The sequence below is a fragment of the Mastigoproctus giganteus genome, chromosome 10 (assembly GCF_048544385.1).
Source record: "Mastigoproctus giganteus isolate SK-2022 chromosome 10, ASM4854438v1, whole genome shotgun sequence".
NCBI lineage: Eukaryota > Metazoa > Arthropoda > Arachnida > Uropygi > Thelyphonidae > Mastigoproctus > Mastigoproctus giganteus.
The window spans coordinates 184,706,726-184,732,268 of NC_143584.1; the positions used below are offsets into that span (position 1 = coordinate 184,706,726).

Genomic DNA, 25,543 nt, shown 5'->3' on the forward strand with positions numbered 1-25,543 from the left:
ATGCCTTCGTGTGTGTGTGTGTGTGTGTGTGTGTGTGTGTGTGTGTGGCACAAGCAATACAAGTCCATGGATCCATTGTGCCCACCATCCAGGCAGGTAGCATTGGTTGCTTAATATGGGCATGTTTATTGGCAAGAACTAGGAGCCCTGGTGAATATGGACCACCAGGAAGGCCTATTGACAGGTCATAGGAGACTATGTGTGCCCTGTCATGTTGCCTTTTTTCCTGGGCAGAAACAGGATCTTCCAAGACAATAATGCACTGTGTCATCAGGCCAGCACTGTGCACAAGCAGTTTGAGGAAGAACATCAGTCTTGAATGGCCTCCAAATTTGCCTAATCTCAGTCTATTTGAACACCTGTGGGATGTTTTGGAATGGAAAGGGAGGCTTATGGACATGTAACTATCATTGATTCCAAAACTGTGGAAAGCCTTGTAGGTGGTATGGTGGCAGATTCCTATGGACATCTTCAGGCATCTAGTAAAATCAATGCATAGGCAATTTGTGGCTGTTATCTCTATGAATTCTGGCCAAAAACAATATCAGTTAGGTGATCATAATTCAGTGGTCACTGAACGTATAACTGTAAGTTGAAATAACTGTGAAATTATTGCATTTAGACCTGATATATGAGTTGGAATTCTCAAAGTGGCAACACATATCAGTACTTAATTATAACATGAAAATCAGTCTATAGTAAGATTAATGTAGGTTGAGATTTAAAATCCAAGACATAAAAATATACTTAAAATAGTGTGCTGTATTTAATTGCATGTACAGTATATGTTAAACATGTCAATACAATCCATAAATGCTGAAAATATTTCATTATTATTATGAGAATTAGTAGTGGTATATGATGCAAGAAAGCAAGCTTATACGGCATCAGCCAAAAAAAAAAAACCTTTCCCATTTCACCTATTCATTCGCTCCAAACGTTTGTCCAGTTCTTCCTTAAATCTATCAGACAGAAGTTTGTTCCAGCAATCAACCACTCGCTGGCTAAAGGCAAATTTCTGCACATCACTGACTTGGCGCATTATGGCCTTAGCTGCCAATGCGCCATTAAAAATCAAATCAAATCTGCACATCTATTCTGCAACCATCATTGAATTTATGCCCCCCTAAATGTGTAATCTCAGCAGGAGGAAGAATCCCATTGAAGTTGAGCTTACTCAAGCCATTCAAAGCCTTATACACCTCAATCAGATCACCTGCAGGTGCCTAGTCTCCAGATACTGAAATTTTCATAACTTAAGCTTTTCTCAGTAAGAGTACTCCTTTGTTCCCCCTCACCAATCTCTGCTCTTCTCTGTACTTGTTCCAGCAGCTCTACATCCTTCCTAAAATGATGCCACCAGACCTGTATGCAGTACTCAAGGTGTGGCCTGACCATTGCCTTATCCCTGCTAGCGAAGTTTCTGTAAAGCATTGACAAGACCCCATGAGCTGCTCTGGCAAGCCTGTCTGTATCTCTCTAAAGCCTTCGTATCTGACTGCACAGTTACACAGGTCTTTTTCATTCTCCACTACCCTGAGTGTAGTACCATACAGTTGGTATGTTACTCTGTGGTTGCTGCTACCCATATGCAGTGCTTTGCATTTGTCAATGTTAAACTTCAGTTACCACCTCTCAGCCCACATGCCCAGCTTTTCTAGATTCTGTTGCAGTAGCATACTGTTATTACTAGCCCTGCCAACCTTTGTATTATCTGCAATCTTCAACATTAAGCCTGATATATCTTCATCAATATCATTGATAAATATAGAAAACAACAATGGTCCTAATGTGGAACCCTGGATGACTCCACTAATAACATTAGTCCACGATGAGCAGTGTCCATTGATTACCACTATGCCTTCTCCTACTCAACCAATCCTTTATCCAAAGCAGTTACTTTCCTATAATGCTACACTTCTGCAATTTGCACAGCAGTCTTCCATGTGCAACAGTATCAAAAGTTTTCCCGAAATCCAAGTATATGATATCAAAATTATTTTTTGCATCCAGTTCCTTTGTGATTATATTGCAGTATCCAATTAAATTGGTCAGGCAATATTGTTCTTAATGAACCCATGCTGTGTGTGAACTATAAGTGCAATCTTGTGTAGATGATCCTGCATTGCTTCTTTAAACAGTGACTCCCTTATTTTCCCCAGAACAGAAGTTAAACTAACAGGTCTGTAATTACTTGTGCCACTTTTTGATCTCTCTTTGAATTGGGGGTAGATTTGCACATCTTGAGTCCATGGGGACCTTCACTGAGTCCAAGGATGCTCTCATTATTATGGCTAAGGGTTTGCTTACTTCCTTTGCTACCTCCCTTAATATAATGGATAGATCCCACTATCCATTATATTAAGGGAGGTAGCAAAGGTGCTTTTCTTATGTTTAACTTCAACAATTTCTCCTATCCCATTCCTCTCAGTTATTACAAAATCATTTATCTCCCTGTTAGAGTTTGATAAACTTCAGGCCTCCACTTTTCTACAGAATTATTACCCCTTTTACTTTCTGGTGGTGCTCTATGACTCTAACTTGATCCAACCACTGCACACAGGACAGACTCCTCCACCTTAAATACCATTTGAATTTTTTTTTAAAGAAAATTATTATAGAACAGTTCAAGTAGCTTAATTAAAAGTTATATCGAAAATATAATTAGAGAAAGATAAAATGTTATTCAGTGTAATTTCACCGAATTGTTATTTTAAAAGTTTTGTTTATTTTTAGCAACAACAGGTTGTGTTGATGTGATATTAGAGGCAATAAACACTAAATCTTACCAATGTAATCAGTGGAAGCAACCAAGGTGGAATCCTATTAGCTTCAGTAATGTTCCAAACAAATATTTCAGTCAGGTTTGTAGAAATTTCTGCTTGTGTATTATAAAATTTTTAAAGTTTTTTTCTTTCTTTATTTGAAAGCTAAATGCAAAAATAATTCTTTAGTGTTAGTTGTATCTGTTTGGAATTCTACATTTTATCACTTCACATTAGCATGTGTTAACATGCTAATGTGAAGTGATAAAATGTAGAATTCCAAACTCTTGTATTTCATCTTTCCTATAATTTCATTACACATATTCATAGCATCTTTCCTGCAGTAAAGATGCAATGAATATTTTTTTTTCTCATTGAAAATGCCACTTAATTCATTTTGGAGAACTCCTATTTTAATACAGCTGCTTTTATAAAAGAAATTTTATAAGATCCCTGATGTTTAAATAAAAAAAAAAAATTAACCATATTTTGAAAGGAGGTCCAAGGCTTTTGCTGCACCACCAAATAAAATAATAATAATAAAACAGAATGAAAATAATAAATAACAGAATAAAATAAAGACAAACCACACATTTAACTGAAGAATTAGAAACAAGCCAATTACGATATACAACATTCTTCTCTTGAACAGCCTTAGCACATTTATTGGAAAACCAAGGTTTAGATAAAGGATGAGATTTTAAAGTGGAGTGTGGGATAAAGGATTCCATTCCTGCAACAATAATTTCACTGACACGATCTGAGCAAACGTTGACATCAGAAGTTTTGAAACAGTAATCCGACCAAGGAAAAGAAAAGAAGTCTCGCAGGTCATCCCATTTTGCATTCTTGTAATGCCAAACAACACGAGGTTGGGAATAGCCATGAGATAAAGGTTCCATTGGAGAAGAGACAATCACCAAGTTGTGATCTGAAGTGCCTAAAGGAGCTCTCACTTCGACCGTGTACTTAAAAGGGTTGTTTGTGAGAAAAGATCAAGTGTATTGGCTGTATGATTAGGATTGTCTGGTATTCTTGTAGGTAAATGAACAATCTGTGCTAGGTCATTAGTAATTGCAAAAGCCTCAGCATCTCGACCTGCTGGGTCGGTGTGACTAGAAAATGGAAGCCAGCTGGAGTTGTGAACATTAAAATCACCAAGGAAATTACCTCACTATTAGGAAAGTTGGACTGGAGAAAGTCAAGTTGCAAAGAGAGGAAGTCAAAGAACTCCAAGTGATTAGTGGAGTTGGGAGAACAGTAGAGACAACAGATGAATTTGACACAATGAGGCAGAGAGATTTTAAGCCAGAGAGGAGATTCCAAATTGCCAAGTCTCTGACAGGGAATATCAGAATGGACATATGCACAAGTACCACCTTTGAGGTGAAAGGAATCATACAGCGAATAATTTGGGCATCTGAGATGAGCAGTACTTGACTCAACCGATAACTGAGATTCTGTCAAAAAAAGTACATGGGGTTTGGCAGACTGCAAGTAGAAATGGACATCGTTGAGATTAAAATTGAGACCACGTATATTTGTGAAATGAATTAGGAAGTGCCTTAGTTGCCTCAGAAAAAATACTAAATAACAATAACCTTCTTAATACTCATTGTTCCATTTTTTTACAGTAAAGCATCTCATTTTATATATATATCTCTTGTGTATCAATTTTAAATCTCAGTAACACTGAAAGTTATCATCAAATAATATTTATCAGAAAATTCATCAAATTAGATTTATATATTTGTTTGATGTGCTTGGATCTCTGTATTATTAGTTATTTCTAAAAATATAAGTATAATCAATTTCATTTTGTGTGAATGTGATATTTCTAATATTCATCAATATTTTCTTAGGAAAACGAAGGATATTTAACTACCAATAAGTTACAAACTCTTAGATCATGTAGAGCTGATGCCCAGCTTTTGGTTTATCCAAAAACAAAAAGATTTATCAGATGCAAGAGGTCTAGAGAATATGAAAGAGGTAATGTTAATTAGTTTAGATATGCATTTTGTTAGAATTTTTAATTTTAAGAAATTAATTAGGTATGTGTGGGTTAGTGCAAATTGAATCATTTTTATACATATAGGTATAAAATGATCATCTACCAAGGTAGATGAATTGGCATCATTTTAATTATATCTCATTGTGAATACCTTCACAACGGGTTGCCATGATATTGCACTACCTCAAATAAGTAACACTTCACCAATGAAGAAGACTATTGTTACTTATTCTGAGCGGATACCGCCACCCATACGGCACCATTTCAAGGCTTTTTTGGCCTCTCTTCAGTGGGTGGGCAGGAACCCTGGTGTTGCAATACTGACGACCCAGTTATGAAGTATAACTCCAAAGAGAGGCCATAAAGCCTTGAAACGGTGCTTTCTGGGTTGTGGTATCTCTCAAGAATAAGTAACAATAGTCTTCTCCATTGGTGAAGCATTACTTATTAAAGGTAGTGCAATACTATGGCAACTTGTTGTGAAGGTATTCACAATATGAGATATAATTAAAATGATGCCAATTCATCTACCTTGGTAGATGATAATTTTTTATACTTATGTTTATAAAATGATTCAATTTTCATTAACTGATATGTCAGTAAACTCCTTTGCGGTTTAGCCGAAAATATCCTTTAATTAGGTATGTCGTTCAGTACATATTATTATATGTACTAATATGTATGTATCTGTAAGAAATCAATACAGTTATTACTGGCAGTAAAGTTAAGTTGACCTTGCATCCAGACTTAGATCATTCTGGCTGGCATCCAGTTGGTTGGTGTTTATATTTTGGCTTTTATAATAAAGAATATGTCCAAATTTTATTTATTATATGGGCTAGTGTTGTTTTTTGGAAAAGTTACATGCACAATGTAGAAAAATGAAGCAATTTCTGGAATGAATTGCGTGCACACACACACACACACACACACACACACACACACACACACACACACACACACACACACACACACACACACACACACACACGCACGAACACACACACACACACACACACACACACACACACGCACACACGCACGAACACAACTATGACATCTGTAGCAGAATTCAAGCAGCCACCACTTAGCAAGCGAAATTTAAGTAATTTTTTTTTTTTAAGAAACAAATATAAAACTCTAATTTACATGGTAAGATTTTCATTTACAAAGTAGTGCTTTTGAAAATTAAACATGCTACCACAATAAGAAGCTCCTGAAGCTAGCATGCTGGATACAATTGTTGTTTTTCCACACATGCTTATACACATACACTGTGGCAAAGACTTGTTTTATTTCTGTCAAGATGGAACAGACCTTTTCATTACAGTTAAGTTAACATGTTAACTGCATCTTATTATTATTATTATTATTATTATTAGCCATATGGTGCAAGGAAGCCAGAGGCCTATGCTGCACCAGCCAAAAAAAATTCCCCGAGTTACTGTGAGAGAAATGAGAGAGAGGAGTAGAAAGGAATTGCCAAGAAAGAGAAGAATGATGATATCCAGCTCAGGATCCTCGGTGTGCCAAGCCCATACTCACCAGATGTGAGCCCCTGGGGTATTTTGATGCACATGTGCATCATGGGGGTTTTTAATCCACTTGGAGGGGAAACCACACTTTAAGAACCTTTTTTTTTTCTGATCTGATGGAAGAAAAATTGGATATTTTTATGAAGAAACCTTTGCTAAAGGTTGATTTATTCAGCCATAGCGAGTATAAAGCCCAAAAATGTTACTGCCTTCTCCAATCCAGATTGACTCAATACCATAATTTTTTGAATTTGAGTCATGAAGGTCATTGGAAAAGCCAGCATCAAGAGTGTTAATCTGTATCTGGTGAGGGTTGCACAGATTTTCCCCCTTAGAATCTTTCCCCCCCTTGCATGAGGATAAACAAACTACAGAATGCATTGTTGGACATGACATCCTAATACTTTTTAGCATTTTCTAGATTGATGCATATATATATATATATATATATATATATATATATGCATCAATCTAGAAAAGATTGATGCATATACAAAAGCAAAAACCCTTCCCTTTACCCCTGATGGTAGTTACCTCTTTGAGTAAATTCCACTTTAGCACATTGTGATCACTGCCACCTATTGGTTCCCCTATCTGCAGATTGTTAATGCATTTAGAATCGCTACTGATAATCAGATCAAGAGTATTACTCCCTCTAGATGGCTCTCATTGGCACTCCCATTAGCTTGAGCCTTTTGCTTTGCTGCTCTGGTCTGAGTCATGATTTTGATTCAATTTCAAGTAAAATTTAAATTTCAATACATATATATATGAGGTAGAAGTAATAAATCTATTGAAAAGTGAGAAGGTGGAGGCAATGGAACATAAGTAATTAAAGTAAAATAAGAAGTAAAATAGTAATAAAATTAAAATAAGTTTATGCAGTGTAACTTAAATGCAATAATAGGCAGCTATAAGTGAGAATTAACAAATGGTGTGATTTAAAAAAAATTTGAGAGAATTTGTATAAGAATGTAATATTAGAAGTTCTATTTTTCTTCTTATTTTACTTTAATTACTTATATTTTACAATTAACACTCCATTGGGGACTACCTTGTCTGTATTTTTGTGGAAGTTTGCTGCTTTACCATCCTACTTACTCTCGCTTATTTTTAAGTTTTCTTTTCTTCCACAAATATGGTTAAGTACAGAAACGCAGTTTTTGATACATGATCAGGTGAAGTCCCCTGATGAAATACCTGATTATGTATCAATATTTATTTTTAGCTTGCATCAGATTTTAACTTTGGTTATCCCACCAAAGGAGTTAGTTAAAATCTGATGCTTGCTATTACTTCATATATTAAACAATCATTTTTGCTTTACAGTTCCCTTCTCTCTAACTGGCTATCCAATTCAGCCTATAATTTTATTTAATTCATAATATTGCATAGGATATTCACATTATTTCTCTCTTTCTTCCACCTTCAATATTTCCAATTTCTGCTATCCTTCTCCTATTAGTTTTGGTATTTTGTATAATTTATGCCTGAGTATTCTCAATTTTTCAATAGATTTATTACTTCTACCTCATATATATATATATGAGTTAGAACATATATGTATAAATCAATTAGCCACTGCAGATGACAAAATACAGTCTATCTCTGCCAGTTAACTATTCAGAATTCCAAACACAGAAAAGATCTATGAATAGGTATTTTTAAATCTTTGAAAAGTGTATTTTGCTGTTTTGAAAAAGTTAAGAGGAAGAATTGTTGTTTTTACCTACTTCTATAATTTTAGAGTAGTACTAAATTTGTTGAAAGTGTAGATTCATGGAATAGAAATCTATACTCTTTCCATGATAGCTGATGAATTTTATAGATAAAGACTTTGAATATATACAACATTCCATCCTGATATCTTGTATAAAATTCACTATTTTGAAATAAAATTTCATTTTATTTCAAAATGAAATTTTAGTCAATCTGTTAAAGCTTAAACAGATTGGCTAAATTTAGTCAGATCTCCTCACAAGTGTCTAGTTTCCAAGTACTGCAATTTGTAGAATATCTTTTGTGGTAAGGGTACCCCTTTGTGACCAGACTAATCTGGTTGCTCTTCTCTGCACTCATTCCAAGAAATCCACATCTTTCTTAAAATAAGGCTTTCAGATGTGTATTCAGTACTCAAGATATGGATTAACCAATGCCTTATACAATGGCATAATAAACTCATGCTCCCTGCTGGCAAAATTCTGATATATAGTTGACAGAACTCTATGAGCTGTCCTAAAAGCCTTTCTACACTGTTCAGAAATCTTCATGTCAGATTGTACAATTACTCCCAGGCTTTTTAGGGTCTATAGTCTAACAATGCACCCTTATAATGTCACTCAGTTGTCTATCTGTCTGTCTGTCACAGCATTGTATCTCTGGAACCACTCAACCTATTGACTTGAAATTTTGCATGGGTTTGTACATAATGTGGGCCAAGTAGGTTTAAAATTAAAAATGGCGGCACCAGACAGGAAAATGTGAGTAATTTTTGTGGTTTCCCCCCCCTCTATTTCCATTGCTAATGGAGCTAAAAATTTAAAAATCACATTAGCTATGCATTATTTGATGCTTATCAAGGGAAAACTATTCCGATTGAAATCTAACATTTACTTTTTGTGTTAAAATTAAAAAAACAATTTTTTATTGCACTTTGATAGTACGCTTTGTACTAAGTAACTCTCCTTTTGGTTACAGAAATGTTGCTAAATAGTTAGTTAATAATTCTATAAGGGTCATTTATAAATTTTTCGACGAGAAGTATTTTTTAACAATTTTCAAAGCTGGAGTTGTCCTGGCAAGGAGGTACTCAGAGGGCCAGTGTTGAGGCAGCAGTGGTTGGGAAGTGCCTGTGCAGAGTCTTGCACAACCCTCACCTGCCAGTTGCTTCTCCCCGAAGACTTTAATCACTTCTCCAGGAAGAAGTCAGAGTCGCTTCTCCCATCCTTGTCATTCAAAACAACTCAAATAGACAATCTTTTCTTTAGTTCCTCAGTTTTAGGCCAAGCCGGGGTACTAAAAACTTTTTTTCAGTTACCATAAAGCTCTCTATTTGAGATACTACACTAACGACCATTCAAGACTATGGACCCTTCATCCTGAGTGTCCAGCACTCAGTAGTTGACTGATTTATTTAATTCTCTATTACCATCAGTGTGATATCACACTTCAGTTTCTTATTTTGGAATATCTGCTTATCCATGTGCAATACCTTGCATTTGTCAATGTTAAACCTTCAATTGCCACTTCTCAGCCCATTTGCCTAATTATTTTAGATATTGTTCAGTATCATACCCTGATTACTGTCATTAACCACCTTGCTAACCTTTGTATTATCTGCAAATGTAGACATTAAGCTTGATATGCTTTCATCATTAATAATGATGAAAGTAAAAGAAATAAAAATAGCATTAATAAATATTGAAAACAATGACCCAGCACTGAACTCAGGGGGACTCCACTAATAACAAAAGTCCAAGAAGAGCAGATGATAACCACTCTATCTTCTCCCACTCAGCCATCCCTTTATCTGCAGCAGTAACTTGCCCCTAATGCCATACTGCTCCAATTTGTAGCATTTTATGTGGAACACTATCAAAAGATTTTCTGAAATTTAAGTACAGTATATGATGACAAAATTATTTTTTGCATCCAGTTGCTTTGTTATTTTGTCATAGTATCCAATCAGATTGGTCAGACAAGATAGCTCCTTAAAAAATCCACGTTGAATTTACTGTATAATTGCATTTCTGTCTAGATGTTCTTGTAGTTCTTATGGGTGGCATGGTGGTTATAATTACCATCCTCTCACACTGGGTAGAAAAGACTGTTCAAATCTCATCAATGATGCAAGGAACTTATGGGGTTTTTTCAATTGTGGCTGAGTTGGTTGGTATCAGGAAAGGGTAGAAAGGTTCTCTCCCCCCACCAAAAACTTTGGTTTTTCATCTAACAAAAACCCAATTACACTCGGCTAGAGAACACGCAATTTATGAACATAATACATGTAGTAGTAGTAATAGTGGCATGTGATGCAAGAAAGCAAGCATATGAGCTTATGCAGCATCAGCCAAAAAAAAAATTGTGGGTAGATAAGATTATTTTCAGGCAGCCCTAATCAACATGCTTTTTTTAGATGGTTCTACATTGCTTCTTTAACCACTGACTCCATTTTCTCTAGAACTGAAATCAAGCTTACAGGTCTGTAATTACTTACTTTACTCTTTAATCTCAATATCATTTATTGCAATCTTAAAAATACTGTTCCACAGGAACAGCATTTTTAAGAATAGATGTGTTTTGATTACTTCTTTTCATTGGGTGACTGACATCATTCTGAGATCTGCTAATTATGAGTGGAGTCAAGTTTTATGACTGCATGTTCTTTCTGAATTTAGTTACTGATAATTAGTGAAAATTAATTCTGATCTGCTGCTGCCTTATTGTTTTATCTAAAACTATGTATAGAATGGTTATATTTTGTTTAGCAAGAAAAGTCTTGAACAGTTTTGAGGAAACAACTAGCCTGAGACTAGCTAATTCAGAACAAAGCAGAAAAAATACTCAAATTGCAATAAAGGCAGTGGACCTACACATTTCACTGATGCTCAGTGTGTAAGCATATGGTATAGTCAAACCAATACTTGTCATTATACTGCACATAGACCTTAAGTTTTTATCTGACTACATTCATTTACAAACATGAGAAAAAAAATACAAAATGGATCATATTGTGGGATTCTGTGGAAATATTCAATTACAATATTTAAATATTGCAGTTGAATTATTTGAAATATTTACCAAATATCATCTACTTACAAATTTGTAAGATAATATTTGGTAAATACTATGGCCTGGCAACCAGAAAATTGCAATTAATAATATTAATGATAATGGTAAAATGGCAAATAAGTTGTGGAAGGTGACTCACTGGCCAAGAGTGAAGTGAAGTCATGGGTAAAATGATCATTTTACCCATGACTTCACTTCATGTTGTTGAAGGAGATTGAAGGTATAAGATGGAAGAGAACAACATTCATGAATACAAATGTTCTAAATAATGTAATTACAGAATATCAGATGTTACAATAATGATGCCAATGTACAAACTTTGGTTTGTCTAAGAATTCAACTATATTAGCATTACCATTAGTAGAGGCATATGATGCAAAAAAGCAAGCTTATACAGCTTCAGCAAAAAAAAAAAAAAAAAAAATTGGGCTTGCATAAACCATTCAAGGTCATATACACCTCAATCAGATCACCTCGCAGGTGCTTAGTCTCCAGACACTGCAATTTGCTGAGCTTAAGCCTTTCTTTGTAAGAGCAACCTTTGTTCCATTCACCAATCTTGTTGCCCTTCTCTGTACTCATTCCAGAAGCTCTACATCCTTCCTAAAATGAGGCCTCCAGACCTGTATACAGTACTCAAGGTGTGGCCTGACCATTGCCTTATATATAGGCGCCTCAGTAGCCAGGTGGGAAGGAGCAGCAGTGCATAGCACACGCTTCTTGATTAGACCGGGGTTCCAGCCCGTCACCACCAAATACGGAGGATGCGAAAAGGTTCAGAGAATGACCACCGCATATTCCGGAGCAATATGGCCTTAGTTGCTAATGCTCCTAAAAACCAAAAAAAAAAAAGAAAAAAAAATTGCCTTATATACAAGGGGATAATCACCTCCTTATCCCTGATAGAAAAATTCCTGTATATCATAGAAAAAGTTGAGCAGATGGGCTGAGAGGTGGCAACTGAAGTTTAACATTGACAAATGTAAGGTACTGCATATGGGTAGCAGTAACCCCAGAGTAACGTATCAACTGTGTGATACTACACTCGGTTAGTGGAGAATGAAAAAGACCTGGGGATAATTGTGCAGTCAGATATGAAGTTTTCTTAACAGTGCAGACAGTCTGCAAGAGTAGCTCATGGTGTCTTGTCAATGATAAAACTAACAGTAATAGTATACTATTACTTAAACTAACAGTAACAGTAATATAGTAATGATATAAATACAAAGGGTACTAGGAAAGTTTTGCAATATGATGCAACAATGAATCACAGGAAGCTGCTTGTTGCTGCATGCTGAGACATGTTCATACGTGCATAGTAGCTGCCGCGCCAAGTCGATGGGCTCAGTTATTCATTAGTAGTGAGAGTGTAAAGTGCTTGCGATGGCATCGTGGTCATGAAATGAGATAAGGACAGTTTTGCGGTATAATTTCGTGCGTGGTTTAACCATAGACCAGTGCTTAGAAGAAAAGACTCTTGCACTAGATGATGATTGTCCACATCGTACAACGATATTCAGGTGGTATAGAGAATTCTAAAGGGGAAATTTCACTCTGGAGGATTCTGAGAGGCCGGGAAGGCCATGAACGTCAGTTACGGAGGAAAACGTTACTGCTGTGAGGAAAATGCTTGACGAAAACAGGCGAGTGACCTACCAACAGATAGAGGATACTTTGGGCCTAAATGCACCAGCAATTCGTTCGATTCTGCAAGATCATTTGCACGTGAAGAAATTTTGTTCTCTCTGGGTGCCGCATCAACTGACTGAAGAGCAGATGACACGACGTGTGACTTGGTGCCGGGAGGTGTTAAAAAAGTTTGATAAGGGACAATCTCGGTATGTGAACAACATCGTGACAGGTGACGAGACTTGGCTGTACTATTACGATCTGCCGACCAAGGCTCAAAACAAAGTTTGGGTCTTTGATGATGACGACACACCCGTAATTGTCAGAAAATCCCGATCTGTAAAGAAGAAAATGATAGCTGTATTTTTCAAATCGAGCAGAATTGTGGAACGTGTCATTTTGGACACGCAGAAGACAGTCACAGCTAAGTGGTATACTGAACAATGCCTGCCTAAAGTCATTGGATCTATGAAGAACCTGTGGCCAAAGTCAAGAATGGACACCTGGTACCTCCATCACGATAATGCTGCAGCTCACCGCTCCAAAGCCTGCACCGAATATTTGACCACGACAGGACTGAAACTTCTCGAGCACCCTCCCTACAGTCCAGACCTTGCTCCCTGCGACTTTGCACTGTTCCCGCATGTGAAAATGAAGCTAAAAGGGAGGCGGTTTTCCAGTAATGAGGACCTTCTACGGGCTTGGGACAACGAGTGTGCTTTACTCCCTAGTGAAACTTGGCAGAACTGGTTTAAAGATTGGTTTCGGAGGATGGAGAGGTGTATTGAATGTAGAGGAAATTACTTTGAAAAAATTAAATAAACAAAGCTGTATTGCAAAAACTTTCCTACTACCCTTTGTACATTAAGTAATGTCTTAAAGTTTTGAATTTAGTAATGTCATAGTTTGAGGCTTTCTGCTGTAAAATATTATTTGTTTAACTCACTCTAACTCTAATTATATTTCAGTAACATATCAATTTTACTACTCTGCGGTTAATTGTAACATTCTTTTTTGAGTTTTATTTTAAAATTGGCATCCATGTGTATCCATCATGTTAAAATGGAAGAGGGTCAAATGGAAAATGTTTTTGTGTCACATTTACAAATTTTTCTTTCATGTTGTGGGTTATCCAGGGTTTCAATTATCTGGAAAAATATATCTCCCAACCATCCTGGATAATTAGAAGTCTACTATATACTGATTTTATTACTTGTTGAAATGAATAGATTTTTTCTAATTTAATATTTTATTTTATTTTATTTTTAGTAAATTCTGAAGATGAATGGTGTAGAAACAGTTATCGTGGCTATAATACTACAGCATGTAGGTGTATCTTTTGTTTTTGTGCAACTTTAGTTATATAAAGGTATTCCTGTGAACTACATTATGAATGTATTCTTGGAAAGCATTCTATGTCAGAAGTAATTTTCAATAGATGTAAAATTATACACTGGGGTTACCCCAATAATGATATAAAAAGTATATTTAATAGGAAAATTAAAGAACTAATTACAGCATAATAAGGCGCCTCCGTAGCCAGGTGGGAAGGAGCAGCAGTGCGTAGCACACGCTTCTTGATGAGACCGGGGTTCAAGCCCGTCACCACCAAATACGGAGGATGCGGAAAGGTCAGGGAATGACCACCGCATATCCCGGAGCAATATGGCCTTAGTTGCTAATGCTCCTAAAAACCAAATAATAACATAACAGCATAATAATAATGAAGGTGTAAGGACAACTATTTTAAAAAAAATTTGTTTATTAGAACAGCATTTTTTTTCCCACATGAGCTTATCAAAACTTATAAATAGTGCAATCTAAGCACTCACAGAGTCTTGAATACTCTTGTGCTGACACCGATATTATCCTTATTACACCTCTATGAAGTTTTCTGACATGTAATCAAACACTTGTATATAAAATTCTGCACAGATCATCATTAGAATATAAAAATCACAGTTTAGAATAAATTATGGTACTTTTAAAAATTTTGCATTTCTTAAAATCAGTCCATTTTTGTTTTAGTAGTCATTGCTGATAGCATTAGCATTAGCATTAGTAGAGGCATTTGATGCAAGAAAGCAAGCTTATGCAGCATCAGCCAAAAAAAAAAAAAAAAAAAAAAAACACTTCCACTTCACCCCTCTGTTCGTTCAAAATACCTGTCCAGCTGAGCCTTAAACTTATTTAGGTTATCAACCTCCACCACAAGGGATGGAAGTCTGTTCCACCAACCAACCACCCGCTGGCTAAAGGCAAATTTCCGCACGTCTATCCTACATCTGTCTTTCCTCAATTTGAATTTATGCCCTCTCAGGTGATTTTTCTGAGCTAGAGGAAGAATCCCATCAGCATTGAGCATGCTTAAACCATTCAAGGCTTTATACACCTCTATCAGATCACCTCACTGGTGCCTAGTCTCCAGACACTGTAATTTGCAAAACTTAAGCCTTTCTTCGTAAGAGCACCCCTTTGTTCCATTCACTAATCTTGTTGCCCTTCTCTGTACTCGTTCCAGCAGCTCTACATCCTTCTTGAAATGAGGTCTCCAGACCTGTATACAGTACTCTAGGTGTGGCCTGACCATCGCCTTATACAATGGAATAATCACTTCCTTATCCCTGCTGGAAAAATTCCTGTATATCATTGACAATACTCCATGAGCTACTCTTGCAGCCCATCTGCACTGCTCAGAGAACTTCATATCTGCCTGCACAACCACCCCCAAGTCCCTTTCATTCTCTACCACTGTCAGTGTAGTACCACAGAGTTGATACGTTGCTCTGGGGTTGCTGTTTCCCATGTGTAGTACTTTACATTTATCAATGTTAAACTTCATTTGCCACCTCTCAGCCCATCTGCTCAACCTTTCCAGATCCTGTTGCAGCAGCATAGTGTCAGTAGTGTCCTTGACAACCCTGCCAACCTTTGTATTGTCTGCAAACTTGGACATTAAGCCCGATATACCATCATCAATATCATTTATAAATACAGAAAACAATAATGGACCCAACACTGAGCCCTGAGGGACTCCACTAATAACATCAGTCCATGATGAGCAGTGTCCATTGATTACCACTCTCTGTCTTCTCCCCCTCAACCACCCCTTTATCCATAGCAGCAATTTGCCTCCAATGTCACACTGCTCCAATTTGTGTAGCAGTCTTCCATGTGCAACAGTATCAAAAGCCTTTCTAAGATCCAAGTATATAATATCAAAGTTATTCCCTGCATCCAGTTCTTTTGTGACTGCATCATAGTATCCAATCAAGTTGGTCAGGCAAGACTTCCCCTTAACAAAACCATGCTGTGTCTGAGCTATAACTGAAGTCTTGTCTAAATGATCCTGCAGTGCTTCTTTAACCAGTGCCTCCATTAATTTTCCTGGAACAGAAGTTAAGCTCACAGGTCTATAATTACTTGTGTCAGCCTTTGATCCTCCTTTGTGAATTGGGGTCACATTTGCACATTTCCAGTCTATGGGTACCTCCCCTGAGTCCAAGGAAGCTCTCATAATTATGGCTAAGGGTTTGCTTACTTCCTTTGCTGCCTCCTTTAATATAACTGGATAGATCCCATCCACCCCGGGTGCCTTTCTTGTGTTTATCTTCAACAGTTTCTCCTCCACTTTACTCCCAGTTATTTCAAGATTCTGTAGCTTACTGCTAGAGTTGAATACACCTCTGGCATTCCCCTCGCTGAATAACTCCTCATGTGTGAATGTCGATGCAAAATATTCATTTAGTTTGTTAGCTACCTGAGCAGGATCATCAACACTTGACCCATCAATATCAAGTGGACCAATCTGATTCATCCCCTTCCTTCTAGAGTTTACATAAGTAAAGAACTCTTTGCTGTTTTTCTTTGCATCGAGTGGTAAGTAATTACTCCAGTAATTATTCCAGTAACTTAAGTAATTTCGAGTGGTAAGTAATTACTCCAGAGTTATATCAAGCAATTTAGAATTGTAACTCTGTAAATTTAATGTTACATATAGAATATCATAAGTTGAGGATTTACTAATTGAAATAACTGTGAAATCATAAATTATTACTAGGATTGGCTAATAGTCACTAAATACCCTCATGTCTACATTTTCAACAAAATTTAGAGATAAAAAAAATTGCAAAATCTAGTGACAAAATCATTAAATTGGGAATATTAGCAGTCCTTTAATTGTTCTAGTCATTATAAATTGACACAAGTCTGCGAATTATGAATATTATAAGTTGTGGACTGCCCATATTTATGGTAGGAGCAGATTGGAACATCAGAAAGTTTTCCAGTGGACATGCATTTTAAACTTGTATGTTATATTATTTTTAAATCCATGAACATGTGCTAGGTAAAAATATTTAAAATTATAACTTTGCACATTAATATTAACTGTAATACAATTTTGCCATAAGCATCCTGCTAAGATAAAATGCCTATTCACTAGTATTAGACATTAATTTTCAGGGTTACTATATGTATTACTATAGATAGTTGTATTACATGTCAAGTACTTTATGTAATGTAATATTAATGCCTAATATTAAAGCCAAGTTCAACTTTATTGTACTGTTCCATACAATACAATTAACTTGGTTATATATAAATAAATAAACATATAATTTTAAAATTTAATTATACCTGGTTGGAAAAAAAAAACTTTTTTTGCTGCATCTTAAAATTTTAGATGGTTCTTGTAGATTTAACATTGCTAAATTCAAATATGACAACCGTATTGCTGTAACAACCATGAATTTTAAGGGAGAAAGGATTAAAGTCAAAAACTAAGTTTCTAGTAAAAAAGGACTGTTTTCACTCCTTTTCCCCATTCTACACTGAACAGTCCTTTCCAGCTTATCCCAAAGATGTTCAATAGGATTGAGATCCAGAGACTGAGCGGGTCACTGCAGCAAAGAAAAGTCATTGTCATGTTCCTGGAACCATTCCATAGTGATTTGGGCTTTGTGCACCGGCGCATTATCCTGTTGGAAGTAACCATCTGATTGAGGATAAACCGTCAACATGAACGGATGCACTTGGTCAGCAAAGATGTTTAGGTACAATGTGACATTCGGACGTGAATCTATGGGTATCAATGGACTCAACATGTGCCAAGAAAACATTCCCCACACCATAACAGTGCCCCCACCACCTTGTACAGTAGTCGTTGGACATGACAGGTCCATGGATTCATGTTGTTTTTGCCAAATTCTGAGCCTTCCATCAACATGATGCACCAGGAACTTTGACTTGTCAGACCAAGCAATTGTTTTCCAATCCTTGATAGTCCAGTGCTGGTGTTGCTGTGCCCACAGGTGGCATGCTCTCTTGTTCTTCATCGATAATGAATTTACACGATGTGGCCATCAGCTGTTGTAGCCCATTCACAACAAAGTGCGGCTAGTGGTCCGTTGCAATATTTTGTTCTGTGCACCAAGGTTGTATTCTGACGTGATATATGACATTGTTGCCCATCTGTTTGCTTGCACAATTCTAGTCATCCTCCTCTGACCTCTCTCATCAACAAGCGATTTTCTTCCACAGGAGTGCTGTTGAGAGGATGTTTTCTGTTTGTTGCACCATTCTCGATACCCCTTTAAAACTGTGGTGTGTGAAAAGTTCAGGAAACTGTCTTTTCAGAGATGCTTTGTCCAGCACATCTTGCACCTACTAACATGCCACATTCAAAGTCCGTTAGATCACTCCTTTTCCCCATTCTTGTATGGTTTGCATGCTTAACTGATATTAGAAAGGTTGTTTGTTACATCTATATCCACAGCTGTGGTCATGTGACTTGCAACATTGTGGGACAAACCATTTGTGTGCACAGCAGGGGTGTACCTAATAAAGTGGCAGCACAGTGTGTGTGTGTGTGTGTGTGTATATATATATATATATATATATATATATATATATATATATATATATATATATATATATATATATATATATATAGGAGTCTGCAAACTTGTTTTGATTTTTGAAGGGGTTCATAAATTTTAGTAGTTTGGGAACTGCTGTTCTAGAACATTCTGGAATATTCTCAGATGTTGTAGAAATCTTCTGAATGCTCTAGAAATCAGAATGTTCTAGAAAAAATAAAATAAATGTATAAAATAGATGGAAAAGATGATTAAATCAACTACAGATCTTGGTTTTCAGTCATTAACCTACGATATTTGAAAACTGAGGGTGATGAGAACTTTTTGAGCACATATCTGAGTTTTTGTACATATTTCCTACGAGAATCAATCAGAATTATTTCGGGGGAAATTGATGCAGACCAGTGTTATTTATTTAGTTACGCAAAATCTACAAAACAGAAAATCTGTTTTCAACATAAGGCTAGTTGAAACACAATGAACATTTATGGAGTACAAAAACCTGAGAAATGCCATAATTCATTCCAACTTTAAAGGCCTATAAGCTTCACAAAAATATCTGGGGTTTTTTTTTTTTTTTTTTTGTTTGTTTCTTTTAAAAGAAAACAAAAAAAATGAAAGGCACTGAACTTGTAATACTCTGTGTCGGTTGAAGTCCGAGAAGGCAGATGCTTGTTGACATTAGACTTGAATTTTTTGAAGATCGTAATTTCCAGGAAATACATGAAAGAAGGTTGTTCTGAGAAGAGAAAAAATTAGCTCTGCGAGTTTGGAGTTGAATAGTGAATAGATATTGACTAGTTGAAGCATGTGTTCAGGCTGGTTTGAAAGAGAGTGGTGGAATTACAGATGTCAATACAGAAGATAGTAATTTCCAGGAAATTGTGAATAATTTACAGTACGCATGGAAGTATTTTATATAAAAGGAATGCAGCAAAAATTTAACATCTACGAGACAATGTGGAGAGATGTGAAGAGATGGATCATTAATTAACCTGACTGCCATATTTTGAATGAAGTACAGAAGTTTGAGAGAGATTTTTAGGGCATTATCCAAGATTTGAGAACAATATTCCATTGTGAGGGAGATTTGTACAGAATGAGTAGTTGTTCAGAAGAAAAGTAATCTTGAGTGTAAAATAGAAAACAGTTTACTTTATGCACAGGAAGCAATATTTTGAAGTGCTTATGCAAAGAGAGATTAGAAATCAGGTTAATCTCTAATATAAATATGAGATATTATCAAAAAATTTAAGTGCCATCAAAGATGAGCTTGATGGCAGAAAAGTACTTCTTCATATGGGTATCCTTTTGCAGGTCTCACTAACTGGGTTGCCATTCTTTGGACTCTTTCAAGAAGCTCTGTCATTTTTTTAAGTATGGTCTCCATACTTCAATACAGTATTCCAAGTTCAGTCTTATAATTGCCTGATACAGTGGGACTGTGACCTCCCTATCTCTGCAAGCACACATTCAATTAATCATCAGTGGGCCATGGGCCATCTTTGCCACATGTTTACATGGCTTGGGGAACTGTCTAATTGTATTCTCCAAGAAAAAAAAAATATAAATCAGCAAAGCCTTTTTTATCAAAATATTTCAACACTTAAGTTGAAATGCAACTGTGTCCCTTTACTTCATATTTCAAAGTAAAATTTTCAGTATCCTTATTTTATTTTTTTAAAAGTTTATATTACAATAAGCTTTCTTCCCGGTATCAATTTGGTAATACAGTTTTCTTGTCATTATAAAAGCAAACACCATTTGTTAGCTTCCTACTTCAGAACCTTACAAGCAGCAGTATAACTAACTGCTCACATGAATAATTACATAATTTCTTGAACTATTCAGGTTGAGAAAGCATTATTTCAAGCAGCCAAAGATAAGAAAATTTATGTATTTAGACATCAAATAGTTATGAGTATGAAAGTAATTTATATTTCTTGTTAGAGTTTTATAGATTTTTATATACATTGTTATATAAAAATCCACAAAACTTTGTTTCGTGGATTTTTATAATGGAATTGTATCCATTTATACATTACTAAGTTTCTGATTATAATTGTTACATTTTCTTTTAAATTTGAAATAATCTGATTTACATTTTTGTAATGTCCTATTTGATGAGTGGACAAACATAACTAAAAGGAAAGGTGACTATTCTGTGGACTAATTGATGAAATTTTCTTTGCTTAGTAATATTACTACAAATAGGATCATTCTATTATACTCATATTTTATGAGTTATCCTCGCTTTCCTGAACATATTAAGCAGTCTCATAGTTAATCAACAATTTGTGCTTTCCTCTCTTCAGATGAACAAGATGGACTGTTTTGGCTAAGAGGACTTGAATATCCAGAAATGGACTATTATGAAAGCGAGTATTCAAGGTCTTGCACTTTAGTAATACAAAACATTCCAGAACATCTTAACCAGAGTTGTCTACTACATTGCCATTTCCATAGGTTTGGAAAAATTGTACATTTAAAGGTAAATTCCACTTCTATTTGCTTATGTAGATTTTGGCATTCGTTTGGTAATCTAAAAGAATGTAAAATCTCTGTATATTATCATTTGCTATTCCCATTATTTGGCTTGTTTAGTAATTGTGTTTTTTTTTTTTTTTTTTTTTTTTTGTGGTGAAGATTTCAATTTGAATTTGAGAATTCAGAAAGTTCAAAAAAAAAAAAAAAAAAAAAAGAGCAGCCGTCATATTTGTTTATTTTAAATAAGTTTAGAAATCATTTGTAATTAAGATTTTGATTGAAATATGAATTGCTATACATTATCATTGCATTTATATATGTAGATAAAGTTTACTGATGTTCACTTGTATTATACATACTCTGTTTTCTGGACCTTAAGAAACATTTTTTGGAGACTGTTGCCCAAAATTCCACTGTGTCTTATGGTCTGAAGGTATATTGCTGCACATAATGATGTTTTTATCTCTAGTTGTGACTGGAGAAATGGTGGTTAACACATCCAGGTGGCCTCCCGAATAAAGACAGTTGCTGAATTTAATGCTGAGCTAGCTGTAATTCAAGAAAGTCTTAGCCAGCAGCCACTGGACATCTCAATTAACAAACCATTTAAAGCATTCTTTGCATGAGGAGTGGACCACTCACAATTTGATGCCAACAGATTGAATGAAGTTACTGACAATTTCACAAGCATGTGAATGGATGAAAATTTGTGAGTGGTAACAAAACAGGAGGCAGTTTCTATCTTACAAGAAATTTAGAATCAGCAGTGCTCTTGATATTACTGAAGATGTTTGACTTTTTGAAGGATGCGAAAGTTCAGAATATAACATTTTGTAATGACACGTGTGACAGTAGTGGTGATTATGACCTTTTAGCATTCTGCAATGAATAAAATATTTGTTCTACATTTTGTTTAGTAAGCAGTTATGAATCTATTTTCAAATATATACAATGAAATATTTTTCCCCAAAATTTGCCTTCTAAAATGTGAGGGCATCTTATTATCTGGAAAATACATCATTATATATTTATGTAAAAAAGTAGCTGACTGGTAGAGCAAATATTTCAGATTTCAGCTTTAAATCACTTGTTTTTAATTTCATAACTCTTGAATTATAGCATGCTTCTATTTGTTTTTTCAAGTCTTTCAAAAACCAGAAGGTATATGCTTTTCACCTAAAAAAAAATTCAGAGGGTATACGGCATATACCCTCCACTACAGCCCTGGATTTAAGTAATTGTCAGAGAGACCATTGTGGCACCAAGTATTGCATGGAAATATTTTACAATAAATTCAAAGGACAAAACTGTTTGCATATGTTATTTATGTGATACCACCATGTCAAGGGGTGGTAAAACAGCCAAAACGTTTACAACCACAAATATGATGAATCATCTCAAAAAGTTCCATCCAGAAGAAATTTCAAAAGAAACAGAAGCATCAAATAAGTTGAAAAGGACATATGCTAAATGTTCAGGAAGTAGCAGCACCATTGAACCTCCTACTAAAGTGCAAACTACTATAGAAGCAGTATTAACAAAGAAGCAGCTTTGGGATATTAATGACTACAGGGCCAAAGAGATCCATTATTTAATTGGAGAAATGATAGCTTTTGACCTTCAACCATATTCTGTAACACATGACACTGGATTCCAAAGGCTATTAAAAAAAATTTGCCCAAATTACAATATTCCAAGTAGAAAATATTTCGCTGATAAAAATCATTCCAGCTATATTTCAGATGGTAAAAACAAAACTTCAAACATCCCTTGATAATGCCACCAACATTTCTTTAACTACTGATATTTGGACATGCTACTACAAATAATTCTCCATTTCTGAGTATTACAGGACACTGGCTTTCAAATGAGTTTGAACAACACAGGGCTGTCCTAAGAATTCTTCCATTTTCATGCTCTCATACAGGGGTACTGATCAGTGAAGAGTTGAACAATTTGCTAGAAGAATATAAGATCTCAAAAAGCAAAGTCTTCCTCGTACTGCGAGATTCTGGAGCAAAAATGGTAGGTGATGTCACTGGTAGTGGTTTACAGTCACAATAATGTTTCATACACATTACAACTTTCAATAAATGACTCCATGTTTGCCCAGCAGGCTGTAAGGACTGTTGTTACTATTAATAGGAATATTGCAAAATACTTCAGTCATTCTGTTTCAGGCGCCTCCATAGCCAGGTGAGCAGGAGCAGCAGTGCGTAGCACATGCTTCTTGATTAGACTGGGGTTCGAGCCTGTGACCACCAAATACGGAGGATGTAGAAGGGTCAGGGAATGACCACTGCATATCCCCGGAGCAATATGGCCTTAGTTGCTAATGCTCCTAAAACCAAATAACAAACAACAACAATAACAATAACATTCTGCTTCAGCAGTTAACAAATTAATGGAAATACAGGAGCAGCTAAATTTAAAGAAGCATAAACTAATTCTAGATTTATCCACTCTTTGGAAGTCAACATATTACATGCTGTAAAGAAACACAGAACAGCGAAAAGCTCTCACAAGATATGTTGTTGGATAACAATATTCCAACATTAAGTTCATATCAGTGGGGTCTTGTAGAAAAAATTGTCCAACTCTTAGGTCCATTTGAAGAAATCACTAATTGAAGCTAGTAAAAGAGAATCTACCACTTTAATGATAATCCCTACAATTTTGACTCTTAATTTATTTTTGTCCAAAGCTGTCCAAAATGATAAATTTAGTGGAATACTTACCACAGTTGAGAAGCTTAAATCATCAATTGTGAAAAGATTTTCCACTTACATGGAAAATAAATCTTTGTGTTTATCTACTTTTATAGATCTTAGATTTAAGATGAAATTTCAAAGAAGTGATATGAAAAGCAAAATAAAGGAATGGGTTTTAGAAGCTCTGGAGCAAGATCAAATGGAGGTAAGAGGGGATTCTCTTGATGATATTTCAACAGGATGTGCTTCAACCAGTTCTACTGAAGATCAAGAAACCTCATCCTTCCTGTGACTTTTTCAAATTTGTTTGATGAATTAGCTTCTGCTAAGACAGTGTTCAAAATGAAGGAACAGAAGAAATATTGCCCAGAGTAAGTTCAAAGGAGAAGCAATCCTCAAAAAAAAGAATAAGCATTTTTTTCAGTGTTGTACTCAAGAATTGAATCAGTATTTAAATTTGCCATTACTGCCTAGAAATAACAGCCCATTTCTGTGCTGAAAAAACATGCGAGACAAACTACCTCTTCTGAGTAAACTGGCTTTGAAATATTTAAGTGCACCAGCTTCATCAGTTGAAAGTGAAAGAATATTTAGTACTGGCGGTAATTTGTATAAACTTGCAAGAAACAGGCTATGTCCTGAAAATGGGGGAACTCTGATGTTTTTGCATTACAATTTAAGAGTATTCAATTTTGATTACTCTGCATAAAACTACTTTTAATTTGTTTTTTTCCTTTATACCATGTTAAAAAAGGTGATAAATTCGATTAAAATACCTGTGAAGTTACATTTTTTTTTTTATTATATTCTCTGTATTAATAAAAATAAATTGGCTATAACAGCAGCCAAACTCAGAAAATGTTTACTTAATCCATTTCAGTTTATCAAAGCTATCTGATGAATCTCTTGGTAGTGGTTAACTGGTTTAAATTTAGCAGAAAATGGCTGATTAATAAAACCGATTAACAATTAATTGGCCAAGGAGCTGATTAGGCTGATTATATACTGATTAAGGTGGGGTAGGAAAAAAAAATATAATTTTTTTCCTTACCCAGGAAAATTTTAACATATACATTGTTAAAAAATTTTAACTAGTCTCAAACTTTTTTTTTTTTTAAACTGGTTATATATTAAAATTGGGCTGAACCTAATGTTATACTTTGGGAGGTTCTGGAGAGAACATCCCAAAGTATTACATTGAAAAACTATGAGGCCAAGTGCAAAATAATTGGACAGGACAGGAGTAACATTTAGTATTCAAAGAATCTTGTACATAAAAATTAAAATAAAGATAACAGCATATTTGGCATCATCATGGGAACAAGAACATTAGATTTTTAAAATTTTAAATAAAATGATTCTTTTAGTAAATACAGGAACTGGTATTAATCTAGAAACTGGCAGATTAGATATAACTACAGCCATTACAAAAAGACTTTGTAGATGCATCCACATGGTTGGATATATCTCTGCTATATTTAAGCTGAGGTAAAACCAAATTTTGTTATTCACATTTCTCTCAAATTTACCTAAAAAAAAAAAAAGCAAGCTTAAAACAGCCAATATGATGGAACAAACTTATCTTCCCAAAAAAAAAAAAAAAAAAAATATATATATATATATATATATATATATATATATATAATAAAATAAAATAAATAAATAACATCCAAATATTTTCCTAAATAATTTCATAAATGTATATGGGCTCATTTCTAATCTCAGTCAGTTA

The 25,543-nt window shown here is 35.1% G+C and overlaps 2 protein-coding genes across 2 annotated transcripts in view; both read left to right on the plus strand.

Moving 5' to 3' along the window:
- The window catches only part of LOC150079620 (uncharacterized), a 32,385-nt gene extending 10,393 nt beyond the window's left edge, over positions 1-21,992 (plus strand). The window contains exons 4-8 of the mRNA XM_090383140.1: positions 2,737-2,864; positions 4,628-4,757; positions 14,004-14,060; positions 20,929-21,104; positions 21,906-21,992. Coding sequence (XP_090239266.1) covers positions 2,737-2,864; positions 4,628-4,757; positions 14,004-14,060; positions 20,929-21,104; positions 21,906-21,992 — 578 coding nt within the window. The remainder of the gene's footprint in view (positions 1-2,736; positions 2,865-4,627; positions 4,758-14,003; positions 14,061-20,928; positions 21,105-21,905) is intronic.
- A 447-nt stretch (positions 21,993-22,439) lies between these two features.
- Positions 22,440-25,543, plus strand: part of LOC150079621 (uncharacterized) — a 55,106-nt gene continuing 52,002 nt past the window's right edge. Inside the window, exons 1-2 of the mRNA XM_090383141.1 lie at positions 22,440-22,845; positions 23,925-24,016. Coding sequence (XP_090239267.1) covers positions 22,440-22,845; positions 23,925-24,016 — 498 coding nt within the window. The remainder of the gene's footprint in view (positions 22,846-23,924; positions 24,017-25,543) is intronic.